The sequence below is a fragment of the Pteropus alecto genome, unplaced genomic scaffold (assembly GCF_000325575.1).
Source record: "Pteropus alecto unplaced genomic scaffold, ASM32557v1 scaffold117, whole genome shotgun sequence".
In the NCBI taxonomy this organism is placed as follows: Eukaryota; Metazoa; Chordata; class Mammalia; order Chiroptera; family Pteropodidae; genus Pteropus; species Pteropus alecto.
In genome coordinates, this window is record NW_006440642.1 from 2498405 (window position 1) to 2514555 (window position 16151).

At 33.5% G+C, this 16151-nt stretch overlaps 1 protein-coding gene and 1 pseudogene across 3 annotated transcripts in view; both read right to left on the reverse strand.

Moving 5' to 3' along the window:
* Nucleotides 1–16151, reverse strand: part of LOC102882656 (charged multivesicular body protein 3) — a 98846-nt gene that overhangs the window by 70896 nt on the left and 11799 nt on the right. The window contains exons 3-5 of one of the 3 annotated variants that reach the window (XR_001517394.2): nucleotides 15108–15223; nucleotides 11527–11685; nucleotides 9826–9944 (exon numbers count right to left, since the gene is read on the reverse strand). The exons of 1 other annotated variant lie outside the window; for it this stretch is intronic. Coding sequence is in view for 1 of the 2 variants with exons in the window: in XM_006917715.1 (XP_006917777.1) it covers nucleotides 8378–9944; nucleotides 15108–15223 (1683 nt within the window). In the remaining variant the exon portion in view is untranslated. Of the gene's footprint in view, nucleotides 1–7939; nucleotides 9945–11526; nucleotides 11686–15107; nucleotides 15224–16151 lie in introns of those variants that run through there. One more of the 3 variants, XM_006917715.1, reaches the window with a different exon arrangement.
* LOC112484551 lies at nucleotides 4181–4299 on the reverse strand (annotated as a pseudogene).

The window sequence follows — 16151 nt, forward strand, 5'->3', positions numbered from 1 at the left end:
ATCTTCAACAGAAATGTGAACATATGTAAACCTGAGTCATACGCAAGAATATTTATAGCATTGTTATTTGTAATTGCCCAAAGCTGGAAAATTGTGGTATGTGCATACAATGTAACACTTAACAGAAATAAAAATGAACAAACTACTGCTATGCACAATAGAGAACCTCACAAACATAACTTTAAATGAAACCACATATAAAATACTACATGCTATATGATTTTATTTATATAACATTCAAAAAGAGGCAAAACTAATGTATGATTTTAGAAGTTATAGGTGGTAGAAGTAGTGACTATGAAGGAATCGGGAAGTTTCTGGGATGTGGCAATTGTTTCTTGATCTGGGTGATGTGTTGACTTTGTGATAAATTAAAATATGCACTTTTAAGATTTATATTCTTTTATGGATATATTGCCCTTTAGTAAGAACTTTAACTAAAGAAAAGAATGCATTTTCTCTGGATGGTTGAAAGTGGTTAAAGAAGGAACAGATGGTGAAAGTACTGTCCATTTGTTCCACCTTTTTCTTGTCCTACTCCTCTCCTTTTTATTTGATTAGTACATGTTATGAAGCATCAGAAGCCTTTTCTACTTCCCACCTATGGTTTGCCCTATAGTAATATTATTTCGGAAAACACTAGTACTACAAACTGTGTAATAATTCTCAGATAAACAAGCAACATAGTTACCACCACATTCTCCTTGACTAAAAATTCAAAGCTGTTTGAACAAACTCTAGGTAGGTTTCTGATTAGCAGATTCTGAATAAAACACGTATATTTTCCCCAAATGGGTCAGTTAGATACATTTCTCCTTAGAGTTAAATGAATGTAACCGAATGGATTATTGCAATCTTTCTTAGCCCTTAGAAAACTTTACAAATGTAAAGGGTCCTTTCACCATTTTCTGTACAACACAGGCTGGTGCACATTATGCTATAAACTGTCATATTACCTCTCATCCTTTCCATAGCCATAAAAATAGAGCAGAGTCTGTGAAAATCTGCCTTCATTGAAACAGAAAAAAGCTGCTTTGGAGATATTCAGGGTAATAGAATGAGTTTGGAGCTGAACTTATGGGGATGGTCTTTAATACCTTACTGTTCATACGTTTCTCTCTAAATAAAAATCCTGATTAAATATGTGCCAGTTTGACGAATAAATGTAAGTATTATATTTCAAAGCAAGTAGGTTATATTAGGACTAGCTTTTAAACAGATGAACTCCTGATTCATTCTCTCTCCCAAAGGTGGTGGTGACATGGGAAGTGTCCAACTAAGTGTCCAAATGTGGGCTTTCAGCACCTGCTGTTGTTACATTGCCAGTTAACTGCTTTTCTGCAGACCGTGGCAGGTTGACTGTTTACAGATTTTTGCAAGTATAGCATGCTTTTTGTTAGATGACGAGTGCATGAATTTTGTCATAACAGAGACATCGACAGTCTAAATCAAGGCAAAAGATTGGACAAAACAGCCTTCTCATTTGCTTCTGACACTCAGCTTCTAGTATATTAAACAAGAAAACTGTAAGAACCACATTCTTTTTTTCCCTCATCAAACAAAACAAGATGCTTTAAAGCAAAGCAATATACATCAAAACTGGTCACAGTCCACCATGTTCATTATTAACAAATAATTTGAACAATATTGTTTTAAAAGCCCAAGATATTGCTGTTTGGCATTTTAAAACATGTCTGCTATCCAAGCCTCTGGCAACAAAGCCAGTAGTCATCTTGAAGTATTTTGTTACAGAAACCTATTGCTTTAGCTATGTGGCTCAGGAATTAGATAAAACTAAACAGAGAGCATTTAAACAATAAAAACAGAAGCAGCCCTGAAAATATCAGAGTTCTAGCTTCCTTTTTGCTGTGTCTGAAACCTTACTTTGTCTTTGTGAAAGGACCTCACAAACTCGAAATAAGTTACCCATGTGGAAATATCACCAGACTCTGCTTTATCAAGACAATTCTCAAAGTACATTACTAAATGAAAAGAGCTCACAGAATTTTACTAACAGTAGTGACACTAACTAGATCTACACTATATATGAAAGTCATTTCTCTATTATACAACTGATGGCATGGCTTATGGCAAAACTAGTAAGACTGTTAGGTATTAACCTTTTATAAGGGAGTTAAGGAATAGGATTTTTGTCTTTCCCATCCCATCCTCCTAAATGAGTTTTCCAGGAAACAGAAACTTTTCACTTTGTTGAAATGTTTTAACTACTTTGAATATCATAATGAATTTTCCCAACTTCTTATGCAAATAGTACTAGTAAAATGTTTTTCATGATGATAGAGAGTCATTGTTGGCAAGATAGTGAAATCCTCTCAGGAAATTACTTGCCACTGTATTATCTGGTCACAAACTACTGTTTTTTGTTTTGGTCTTTTTTTGCCCTAGTACTTTCTGTCCCTTACTATCAAAATATTGTAACAATAACTTCTTTGTTTGGCCTGCCTCTAGCTGGCTCCACCCCTACTCCACAGTCTCTACACATGTAGCTTCTATTCTATAGACTAGTAAGCTAGATCACCAAGCTCATTCAAATTCTATGTAAAGTAAGAATAAATTTTCTCTGTGTAAGCATCTTTTATTTCAGTAGATGCTAAGAAAATAAGAAAATACTAAGTGTCTATCAACTGATGAATGGATAAGGAATATATGGTATATATACACAATGGAATATTATTCAACCATGAGATAAAAGAAAATCTTGCCATTTGTGACAACATGAATCAAGCTTGAGGGCATTATGCTAAGTGAAATAAGTCAGATAAAGACAAAACTGTATATCAGTTATATCTAGAATCCAAAAAAAACCAAACTCATAGAAACAAAGAATAGAATGGTAGTTATCAGGGGCTGGGGTGTGGGGGAAGTTGGGAGATGTTGGTTAAAGAGTACAAACTTCCAGGTAGAAGATGAATAAGTTTTGGGGATCCAATGTACAGCACTGTGATTATAGTTAACAATATTGTATTATATACTTGAAAGTTGCTAAGAGAGATCTTAAATGTTCTCATCCAAAAAAAAAATAATAATTATGTGATGTGATGAAATTGTTTGCTAATGATACAGTGGTAATCATATTGCAATATATAAATGTGTCAAATCAACACAATGTACACCTTCAACTTACACAATGTTATATTTCAATTATATCTCAATAAAACTTGAAAAAGTAAATTAAAAAAAAACAAAGAAAACAAGAAAACACTAGTACCTGAACTTTGACATCTCTTTGTGTGCCTTTCTATTTTTAAGCTTATTTTTGTTCTTCATAAATAAATATGTTATAAATTCAGGTGTCCTCTTTGTCAACACTATGAGTGTATTTTAAAATAAACTTTAAATAAGAATATTCAAGTGCCAGTTGTTTAAAATATAATGTAAAGTGCTTATTATCTCATCATGCACAAAAACCAAGAGAACTTGACAGTAACAAGTATGTAATTTAGCACCGCATAAAGCATAATATAATTTTGACAAAAGGCAGTTTCCTATAGCCGTCTTTTCCACAAACACACTTATTTCTAAGTGAAAATATAGTAGAAAGAGCCCTGAGCAAGATAGAATTTTATCCAGAAATTAGAGGCCACCACCCGCTTTGGTTTGCTGACACAATATTTAAAAAAAATATTTGAATACTTTTACGTGGAGTATACACACTGTTGCCCCCACCACAACTTACTCAAACTGTTTATATGGGCCCTGAAGACATTCAAATTCGAAAGCTGTATCCTAGTCACATCTTGGTTATCCTGAGTTCTCATCACCTATTAAGTGGAAATTCCTTCTGTTCTGTTACACAGGAATATTAGGAAGTAAAATGATCTACTATATATGAAATAATAAAAATTTTTGGTGAGAATATAAAAAATTAAGCAAAGAATGGATCATAAATCAATATACTTAAATTTTTGACAACAAAGAACAAGAATAGAATGGTTAAAACAGACGATTCAAAAATGTAATTTTAATAGTTAAATTTCCATTTTTTTCTCCAAATTTTTAGTTAGCTCCAATAGCAAAAGAGACCCAACATTTCCTCTCTACCTTTCATTCCTTTGGTAGAGTATTTTTTTTTTTTTTTTTTTTAGGCGAGGCAACCCTTGGTTGACCTCACAGATTGCAAACCTTGCCAGTTCACAATCTCTTATTTTTTTATTTATTACGCCTACAGCACCTGGTCTTTCTAGATGGTCTCCCATCCAAGTACTAACCAGGCCCGATCCTACTTAGCTTCCGAGATCAGACGGGATTGGGCTTGTTCAGGGTAGCATGGGCGTAGACCTGCTGGTAGAGTTTTAATGAACAATAAAATGGCCAAAGGGAAAAATGTGGGAGGAAGAAGAAAGATTATATGAATAATCTCCCAAATATTCTAAAGAAGAGATGAAAAGAAGTAGATGACTGCATGAAAAAATATTAAACTTTTTGTCTTGGAGCAAGCCAAAAAAATATCAGTATCTTTGTCACTACAAATGGGTGCTAAAAATATAATCTCTTTTGTTTTATCTTTTCTATCTGTACTAGATGAGTGGTAAAATGTTTAGTAAAGGGTAAAATTAAAACAGATTTTAAAAATTCAAGACATCAATTATTTACTGAATATCTACTCTGGGTTTAATATGTTAAGAATATCGCAGTAGATTATAGCATTACTCCTGCTTTCAGGGAGCTTAACATACTTAAAGAAAGATTTAAGACTTACACAGGAAATAATTAGCAGAAAAATTCTTAAGCAGGACAATCGTGTGTTCTACCATTACAAACCATAGAATTCAGTAACCACAAAGCCCATATACTTGGACTCTGTCATTCATTAAATTCAATAGGTTGCTCTAAGAATTCAAATTTTCTTTTTAAAAACAGTTAAAGTTTAGAGTCTGTCACCTTTGAATATTTCCTTCAATTTCCCACCTTCAAGAAAATCTGATAAAAGCATTATTTGCTATGCTTAACAATTAAGAGATGAGTCAAGCTTCCCTAGAGATCTGAACTTTTGGCATTTATTTTCTGTGACTTCACTGTAATATTTTCATTGCATGTCTAATATTCAAAAGGTATTATCTCTACTTTATGCCATGACTGCAGATATTTAGTTGAATAAAACCCAGTTCCTACCTTAAGAGAGTTCACTAGAAAAAGACCACATGCCGTTTTAATACAATGCAGCCAATTATGACAGGCATATATACAAGGTATCCCTGGGATATAAGAAGGGCATACAGACACCAGGAAAGGGCAAGGTATCTGTGATATAGAAGGGCACATATCAGTTTGCTCCATTGTTTGCGATGCTAAATTTGATCACATAAGCAAGGGTAACAGCCACTGAGATTTCACTGTAAAAGTTCTCTTCGTCTCTTTATTAGCCCTTTGGGGAATGAGAAGATGGATAGGAAAGTATTAAATTTTCTGGAAAAAGTGGGATCTAGCTAGACAAAGCAGAGAAGAAAAGACGAGAACACCAAGCAGAGGTGGTAACAAAGCACTGAGAAAAACTGGAGCATGGCCCTGGAGTAACAAAGCAGTAGTGTCTCAGTAAGTCTAAGATTTGGGCCATTAACAGATTTTGAAAGGTCTTGAAAGCCAGTGTTAAGGTGATTGGCTTATCTTCTAGGCTAGTAGTCCCCAAAGAGTGGTGTGCCCAGGGATGCTAGAGAAATTTTATTCTTTTAAAATGTTTGTACTTTTGTGTACATTTCATATTGGACAACATTGTATCACCCACTAATCGAAATGAGAACCATAACAGGACTCGTATTGGGAGAGAGAATGAAAAAGCTGTTTTGACTTACTAGGTACTTAAAAGCATACAGGAGCTGTTCCGCAGATAGCTGTATGTAAAACTGAAGATCTGGGGACAGGCCTTTGCCAGGACATGTAGATTTGAGACATCTGCTGAACATGAGAGAAAACAGCAGTGGGCCAACGGTGGAACTTTGGGAAACATTAACATTTACAATGTTATTTATTTTTTTTTTTCAAAAGGAAAATTAGAGCACTCGGAGCAGTATTTCAATTTTTATTTAAAAATTTTAAAAAGCTCCCAAATATTAATAAAAAGTAACCATTAGTCCTTATTATTTCTATTTATGTTTGAAAATGAGGCTCAGTGCACCAAGAAGAAAAATATTTCTGCTAGTGACCTAGCAACAATTCAGAATGAGAAAATTTTACTGTTTTGGGAGGCGGTCAATAGAAGTCTACCATGAACCTTGGACCTTCTGAAGAAATGCCTTGATTTCAGGGTTGGGCCAGGGAAATTATAGTGAGTCTGGAACACCTTCTGTCAAAAAGCAAGTAAGTGCTTCAAGATTGAAAGGGACATACCAATAGGACATAACAGCTAGCTTCGAGGGGCTGCCACTTGCCAAACTTGGGATGATTTGAACATCAAAAAGAATGAATTTTAACATATTGAATATAAAAAGAATCTGAGAGAAAGAAAAGTATAAAAATGGAAAGCTTCTTCACAAAAAAAATGCCAGCTAATAAATGTAGAATGAAGGATGGAATTAGAAAACCCCCATCTTATAACTCCTATTTAATAATTGATTCAGGTTAATAACCATCAAAGGATATTAAAATCATTGGGTTCATATTGCCTCACAGGTTCTTTCTTAATTATAAAGTGAGATAAATTGACCTCATGTGCCTCCTGATGTCAAGCAAATGAGAAGTACATACAATTTAGGCAAAATCATTCATTTCTATTTAATCATGAAGAAACATTCAGACAAATGCAGAACATGGAACATTCTATAAGCCAACTAGTCTGTACTCTTCAAAAATGTTAGTATCAGTTAAGACTTAAAAAAATAAAATTAAAAAAATAAATTTTAAAAAAGGCAGAGGTATTGCTCTAAAGAATGAAATAAGACTAAATTCAATGCATAAACCTTGAGTGCATAATAAAAACAAAATATATAAAGATACAAAGAATATTTTGGGAGCAATTAGAGAATAGTAATTATATATTAGATATTATTGAATCAATGTTAAATTTCTTGGGTATGATAGTGATATGATTACATTAAAAAATACTCTTGTTCTTAGGAGATATGTGGTGATATATTTAGTGGTAAAGCATCATGAAGACTGAAATTTATTTTCAAAGGGATCAGGAAAGACTTCTGTGGTTTTCCAGGGTGTGGCCGCAAGTTGTCTTCAGCAGGCAGGGGTATCTGCGTTCTGCAACTTATATTTAGTGGTAAAGCATCATGAAGACTGAAATTTATTTTCAAAGGGATCAGGAAAAACGGAAAAAGAACAAAAAGGAAAGGAAAAAGATAAATATACACAGAGGACAGAAAGCAAATTAACAAAATGTAAATACTTTGTGAATTAGAGAGAAATGGATGTTCATTGTACTGTTTCCACTGTCTCTGTAGTTTTCAAATTTTTCAAATAGAAAGTCAGGAAAAACGTAAAGTAATCTATGTGTGGCTAATTGCTATAGTTGATTTTACTTAGATTAATATGCTAAATACTCATAAATGAGTCAATACTTTTTAAAAAGCCCAATTCTATCAAAGCTAACCAAGCTTAGAAGGTAAACTAACATCACCTCTGGCCACTGTTATGGTTAACCACAGAGTTCAGTAACTACAAAGCCCACAAACTTGGAATCTGTAGTTCACTAAATTCAATAGGTTGCTTTATGAATTCAAACTTTCTTTTTAAAAACAGATTTTAGAGTCTGTTGACCTTTAATATTTCCTTCAATTCTGCACTCCCAGGAAAATCTGATAAAAGCATTATTTTCTCTGCTCAACAAGGGATAAATCAAACAACATAATTTTTGTCTTTTTTTCCCATGAGTCAAGAATCATGTTTGACTTATCTGTGAAACTAACAAACCAACAAAACGCCTATAGAATTCAGACACCTTATCAAAAACAATTCAACAATGGAAAAGCTGAACTCTTCTGGTTTTAAAATAATTTATTTCATTGGTCTGTTTTAATTTCATATCTCAGAGCATACATTATTTAACCAAGAGATGCTGGACAGATTGTAAAAAAGGAGGAAACATTTAGGATAAGAAATTGCCTCAATTCCATTAGAATTTGATCCTACTTTGTAAAGTCTTGCTAGGATAAATTTCTATCATACTTCTTTTGTGCTTACAAAAAAACATTAACTTCTCAATTGCAAATGTTGTAAATAAAATTTTTTACAATTAAGTATGCATTCAATTGACATACAGGCAACCAAATAATTGTCATCAACATTAGCATAATGTGTATTTCCTGTCATTGCACTAACATTAAACTAAACTCCAAACCACAAAAATTGTGACTAACATTAAAAAGGCAAGCTGTAAGATACTCAAAGCTTATAAAGCACAAATTGCACGTGGTTAAGATGGGACATCATTTGACAAGGGCTGACGTTGTGCATATGGCTGCTTTTTTTTATAAGAAGGCCACCGGCAAACAGGGCAACAGTGTCGACCCCCAGCCAACCACATCGCAATGCAATTCTGATGGAACACATGACCACAAGGCAGCCCCATTAGCAAACATCCATTTTCAAAATTCTCTAGACAAACAACACATTCAGTACAGTGCAGCATATCAGCAGGCCAGGTTAACCAATCAGGTTCCATATCTTCATTAGTGTTATATGATCCATATGACCTCCCCTTCTTTTCATACAGGCTGGTCTGACAATATTTATTGGCACATGAACAAGCCTCAGCACCACAGTGACTTGCTTTTCCTGGTGAATTGTGAATCTGTTTATCTTCAAATACTTTCTTTTCACTGTTAAAAGTGTCTGTGTTTTCAATATCTGTGTCATTTTCAATATCGTGAGAATCCTCTGACATTTCCTCTTCAGAATGGACTCCAAGACACCTAAACTGCCACACTGGCAAGTTTTTAATGTAATCAGTTGGTATCAAAGGGTGAAGCCAAAGGTCAGGGAAAGCTAACCGCTCCAAGAAGAAGTCAGGGTCTTCATCCCAATCGGATTCTATGGGGAAGTTCTGAAAAGAAGCAATTGGGTGGAAGAGGCAGCTGGTGGACCAGTCCCACAGACTTGATAACCACTCAAGGTTATTGGCATTGACTTCGTCATTGTTGTTGCGCCGTCTCTTCTTCTCAAAGTAATCGATTAGTAGACCATGTCCAAGGTATGTACTAAGAAACAGCGCTGGGTGTGAAGAATAAAACATCCAGTCCGCCCTTACCCATGAAGCCAGTGTGGTTGTATTGGAATATCTCAACAATTTTAAGCTATATTCATAAAAGCTATCTAAATAAGGGAGCTGTAAAAAGCCCAACACCGGCAGCCAGGAAATAATTAATAGAGAATTATATGTCCCTAAAGTGCTTATGAGAACCACAAATCGCTTTATGGTAGCTCCTTGTGTGATAAATAAGTCCATCCAAGCCATAAGATTAACTAGAACCAAGCTCAAAACAAACAAATCATTTACTTCAGGTTGTAATGAGCGCAAAAATGAATCCATGGCCTGAAGGGATATAAATTCACCTGTGTGATTTCCATATCTGTAAATTCCTTCAGGAGTTCTAAGTATGTATGATGGCATGTTATATACACCAATATCCGTCATATAACTCTTATTGTCCCAATTTTCCACATTAACAAAAATAAACTCAACTCTTCCAGTAAACTTTATACTTAGTGCAGAGAAGAAAGCTGGAGGTTGGTCAAGGTTTGCAAATAGGTATATTTTTACCCAATATTGATCACTTTTATTCCATTCTTCTTTTAAATGGTCAGCATTATAAATGGTTTTGATCCGAGAAGCTGCATGAGCAGTTATCCACTTAAAAATATGCTCTACTTCAACCTTGCGTCCACTGTATTCTTTAAGCATGACTTTCCCTTTAGAAGTACTTGTTTGTGGAACAGACATAATGAGTGTGGATCGTACCCAGCCTCTTCTCTTGCAGTATCTATAAGAAAGTAAACTGTAAGTAAATAACTAGGCTGCTAGATAAGCTACCTGCTTATCCTCATTGTTATGCAAACAATCTCTAGCCCTGATAAATTTCTTTAGCACTTGAAAGATACCCTCTCCCCAAAACCAAATAACCTGCAACAAATCAAAGCTAGTACCAATAATCTGGCCGTTGCACAAGAGGAAAAGCAAGCTCTCCTTTTGTAGGTTTTTTTTGTTTTGTTTTATATCTCTATGTTCTTTTTTAAAGAAAAGTATACCCTGAAAAGTCAAGGGAAACAGAAAATATTTCAGTGTCTATTATGAACTTACTACTGCATTAGTGTTGATAAGGTCCAAAAGATAATACAAAAATAATTCCTGCTCATAAAGAATTTAAGGCCTTATTGAGGAAGCAAAACGAGTAAAACTATATATTTTATTACTAAATGTTAAAAAAAAGTTCAAAAAGAAATACTATTGGAAATTTGAACTGGTGAAGATTTCATGAAAGATTTGGGAACTAAACTGAGTCTTGAAGGATGGTTAGATTCAGATGAGCAAAGACTAAGGAAATATCCTACACGCTAAGCCCCTGACTTCAGTGTAAGCTCTTTGACCGCAGGAGCCAGGCTGTGGCCATTTATTAACCCAAGGACCCAGCACAAGGCCTGAAGCACATAGACAATGTTACAAAGTAATGTGCACAAAAGCTCATCTAGCAAGTCCCATGTTGTTTTATAATTTCTCATCTCTTTAATAAAGACTGTGAAGAGGATTATTTAACACAGAAGAAACAAATTTTCATATTAAGAAGAGATTCAGTCCAAGAATGACTCCATTTTACAACAAAGTACAGAAGAATTTATCTAAAATTAAATCATTTGTTTAGATTTATCCTGTGGGGTCATGACTCCAATCATTTGGAAACAGACTGGTTCTTACTATAATATTTGTGACATCCCTACCCCCCTAGAAAACTAGAGGACAAATGAAATACTGAAAAATGAAAATGGCTGTTGTATTACAGTGGAGATTGTAAATGAAATATATATATTTTTTTAAAAAATAGTATTTTTTCCCAAAAACCTACCATGTGGAATTTTATGCTATGTAAATTTGTCTCAATAAAGTTGGGGGAAATAAATCTATCATGTGGATACATTTTGTTCCTTAGGGCACAAACAATTATCTATGGATACATTTTACTACAGATTTAGAAATGGATGGTAATAAATGAATGAATGAATGAAGGAATGAATAAATAAATAAAGTGAAGACAACATGTTATGTCATAAAGACAAGGTAATGACTCTGGGAAACTATCTGGGTGACTCAGAATCACAGACCATGACTCAAGCTTCTTGTTGAGTTGATTCACTTCCTTAACAAGATAGATTCTATTAATGCCAATATTGCTTTAACTACAATGGTTTGAGAACTGTATATCCTACAAAATAAAATATCTTCTACTCCTTAACAATGTATTTGTCTAATGCAAAATAATAATTCATTGACATAAATTCTATTTTTACTTTCCCCCAAAAAGCAACAAGTTAAACGCATATCGATAATTGCCTTATTTACATCTTAAATACCTTTTTTAAGTAGCTTTAATTTTTTAATTGCGTATGATACTTATGATGACAATTTCTTCTCTTGGTCATTCTTTTATCTTTGTGACCACTTCAGAGAATATCTGGCTTCTCATTTGTGTTACAAATTGAATGACAGTCTTTCTGATAGAAAACTTATCTCTGTAAAACAGGCAGTCTTAGTGCATGCATTTCTTCATATAAGAAACAAATGTATATGTGCTTTCTTTTCAGTTCAGAGCTAAGTGATAGTTTTAAGGTTTATCATTCCAAATAGAATCTAAGAGTACTGAGGAAAAAATAATTCTGTATGTTATCATATACCTTTCCAATTAAATCATGTTTTCCAGACTTGAAAAAAATTCTAATACTTAAAAATTACCGGGCTACTTATATTTATTTAGACATTGGTATAAAGAAACCCAATATACAAATAAAGTATATCATATTAATTTAAAAACCTTACTGCTAACAGAAATAAAGACTAATGTACATATCATTTTTAAAGACTATTACATTACCATACTTATATAAAAATATTTACTGTGAATTAAAAAATACCTTTTTAAAGGTTTGAATAAGTTCAATAATAATACCAGGAAATAATTCTCTACTTTTTAAAGTAAATCTTTTGAGATCTCTTAGAGAATTTGAAGACTAAAAATAATAGAAAACATGGCTTGTGAATTTTGGTACTGCAGTTTCTGGTATGGTATGCTATATTTAAAAAGAAACTTGGGTATTCTGTTTATATAATGCTGTTTCTTCAGAAGAGGTCATTGGCTTCCTTGGCCTTCCTGGCCCATTCTCCACTCACTCCTTCCTTTCCCTTTCCTGCTTACTGCATGGGGTATGCATCCCTGATACTCTCACCATAAGACCTCCTGGCCTATTTACCACTTGGCTCCTCCAATTCCAATATCCACTATCTGCTCTTTACTACCCCCAACCTCTCCAATCCCATGAAGATACACACCCACTTCACTTTCTACTTTCTCCAAAAAAAGAGAGCGGAGGATAGACCTAAAAGGTATAGAACTAGATTGCTTGGTTGAGGAATGAGAGGAATTAGGGCCAGGCAAGCTAGATAAGCAGGGACAGAAATTAAAATTGCTGCCATGGGCAGAGTCAGATGCTGCCCAGAGGTAATGGTCCTGAATGTTCTTATGGGGCAAAACAGGTCAAGAAAGTACTGCTGTACAATGGGGCTGGCACGCTAGAGGAGGCTGTCCTGGAGGCTACCCAGGGAAGGAACTACAGTAAAGAAAGTAGCATAGACAGTGTAGTGGAGAGTTTTGGTGTTTTCAAAAATCTGACAGCAAAGTGATGACTCAATTATTCAACACATAATTAAAACACTTGCTGAATAAATTATTTCCTGGCCAGTTACATTTTGCATTGACATTCTGGACATGCTTTTCTATATTTCCCTATTTTGTTCTTTTATATCTCCATGATCCTCAAAAGAAAAAAAAAGTGACTCTGACTAAGCACAGCTTCTATGGCAAGAACAGTTCTTACTCTAGTTGGAAGACTTTCCAAATAAAAGGAAACATGAACATGACAATATTGAAACTGATACAAGTAACTGTGCATCAAAATCTCCATTTTTGTGATGAAACTGAAGAAGGTAAAGTAAAAGTGCTTTTCCAAAAAAAAAGCTATAAAAATTTGCACTAAAATCCACTGGCCTCAATATGACACTTCTGATATATTTTGCTTTACATGATTACACCAAAAAAAGAAATCAAATATTACTATTTCTTTCAGTTTTTCATGCTTAATAGATTATCTTCATTTTATGTCATACTTACTTTATTTTTGAAGTCTTTATTAATGCTAACAACTTACATTAGATTGTAATATATGTTTAATCTTTACATTTTTGTAAATTTGTTTTTACTTGATATTTTCTAATGTGTTTATAAGTAACAATGTTTGAAATGTATTGTTTAGTTCATTGATTTTTTAAAAAATCAATTCTGAATATTTTTAATAAGATACTAACTGTTGGCATTATCTGAAAAAAAAATAAAAATATCAGCACTATCATTGTTCTGGTATTACAATCATCAGTGTGGAAAAAGAAGATCTTTCACTTATACACTAAGAATGATGGAATCAGACCAAATTCAATTGGTTTTGGTGAACAAAGGACAGAAATAAGAATGATTTCCTTTTCATAAGATCATTAGCACTTAGGCTATCTTGGACATTTCAACAAAAGGCACTGGAAAATGGAACATGATCAAGGTTCTGTGAAGATGAGAATGAAGCTTTGTGGGTAGACAAGAAGACTAAATGTGAATTAGGAAACACAAGAACTTCCTGTCTTATCTCTAACCCTTAGGGAATCCTGCTACAATAGCTCTCACCCTATATGATGCATCAGCAAACCAAGGACAGTAAGGAGAGCTGAAGCAAACATAGGCCCAAAGGAGAAGGGCAAGGAAATCTGAGGTGTAGCGGTGGTGTAGGAGGGTTTTCTACAGCTTATGGGTTTCTCACTGTGGCCACATATAAGGGACATAGGTAAGTCAGGCATATCTACCTATATTAGAAATTACCTGGTTGGGTGAAGTGGGTAAAGAGGATCAAATATGGTAGCTAAAGGAAACTGGATTTTCGGTGGTAATCACACAATAGAATATATAGATGTCAAATTATAATGTACACCTGAAAATTATATAATTGTATTAACCAATGCTACCCCAATAAATTTAATTTAAAAAATTAAAAAAAATAAAAAATAATAAAAATAATAAAACAGCAAGAGAAAAAGAACAACAAAAAAAGAAATTACCTAATATTGTGGGGGTTTCTAGAGAAATATCATATGCTCCCTCCTCAGAACTAAATAAAACACGCTGTTCATGCTAATCTTTTATTAAGTATTTATTGAATGGATAATTAAATGAATGAATGAATTTAGGTTATAATTTGGTGGCACTAGAAATTGAAATAAAATGCATTTTTAAGAATAATGGAATAATAAAACAAGAAATAATTTGACAAATTAAATACTGAAGATGATGACAAAAAGAAAAACAAAAATGTCTGCAAGGATTCTTGTCTGAGAAAATGGAAAAAAAGCAAATAGTAAAAAGAAAAGGAAAGGTAGAAAGGGCACATGGTTTATTAAGGAAAAAGAGGATGAATCAATTTGGACACTAGGTTTAGGGAACAGGATATACCTACGATAATTGTAGGGCTGATGAAAATGAGTATCAAAATGCAAACTAAAGGATCAGAATTATGGAAGATTTAGGTCAGCATAAAGCTGTTACCTAAAGCCATAAATATGTTGAAGTCTCTTTGGGAAAGAAAACTGAAACATAAAGAACTGAAGACGTACTCTTACGAGTAACCTCCACTAGAAAGAACAGAGAAGAATCAGAGAAAAAAAGAGATTGCAGAAAGTAAATAACCACCAGTTTATCAAAAGCTAATCAAGCACCTGTGTAATCAACAGTGTGCTAAACATTATAATTAGTTTTCAGTTTAAAGAGGTTTCTACTATCATTATTTTTATTCTAAAAATTCTGGTCAGAACTCAAATTCTAATAATTGCCTAATCAACTTACCTGGGGTCACTGGAACAGTTAAAAGTGCCTGTACGTATTCCAAATCTTGACACTTTTTTCACCATTTTCTCCCAGTGGATTTTACCCACCAAGGGACTTCTGTCGTTTGCTATGACCTATTCTCCCAAAAGAAAAACAGAAACTTGAATTACTTAAAATGGAGTCAAACCAATCATTTATAATATAACTTCACTTTTTTGAAAAAGATATTGTTCCCAGTTCTTGTTCACTATATTATCATATTATCATTGCAATACTTATAGAAGGAGCAACTGTCCAACTGGAAAAGACCCGAAAGACTGAACTACATACAGTACATTAAACTCCCACACTACTATACTCAGATGGCAGTTACACAGAAAGTGAGTGTCAAAGCCATATTAAAAAGCTAGCCACAGGTGAATACACGGTGTAAATATATATATGCCTTACTGTTAAAGTGTACAGCTGAAACTTATTGGATTTCGTTAACCAATGTCACCATAAAAAAATTAATTTAAAAAAAAAAAAGCTAGCTACATCCTTTCTCTACCATGTAACCTATTCTCTAGAATTAAGTTACACAGGATTAAGAAAACGGCCTTGCAGTCATTTCTCTGCTCTGAAAATTTAAAACAATAATCCAAATAAAGCTTACTAAAAATGATCAGATGTGCATTCAAAGAGTTCAAATTTCACTTTTTTAAAAGTATAATTATAGAGTCAAGAGTCAGACACATTTTCTATTAAACAATGCTTTACTAAATCAATACAACTACTTCTATGGCTCTTTCACAACAATCATGAAAGGTTCTAACATATAAAAAGAATTACCATAATGAATTCTACATTTTTGAAATTCTACTTCAAAATTACAAATAGCTTTCAAATACAATTAGGACTGAGAGAAGAAAATAATTTCTTAAAAAAAAACTGTAAAAAAACCTGTAAATTAACCTTCAAAATGAGTCCTAACTTCTTTCTTAGTTGTTCTACTAGTTAACACCTTTTCCCTTTATTCCCTAATCCTCCTGTTTTGAATGAAGGCAGAATTTCAATAGATAA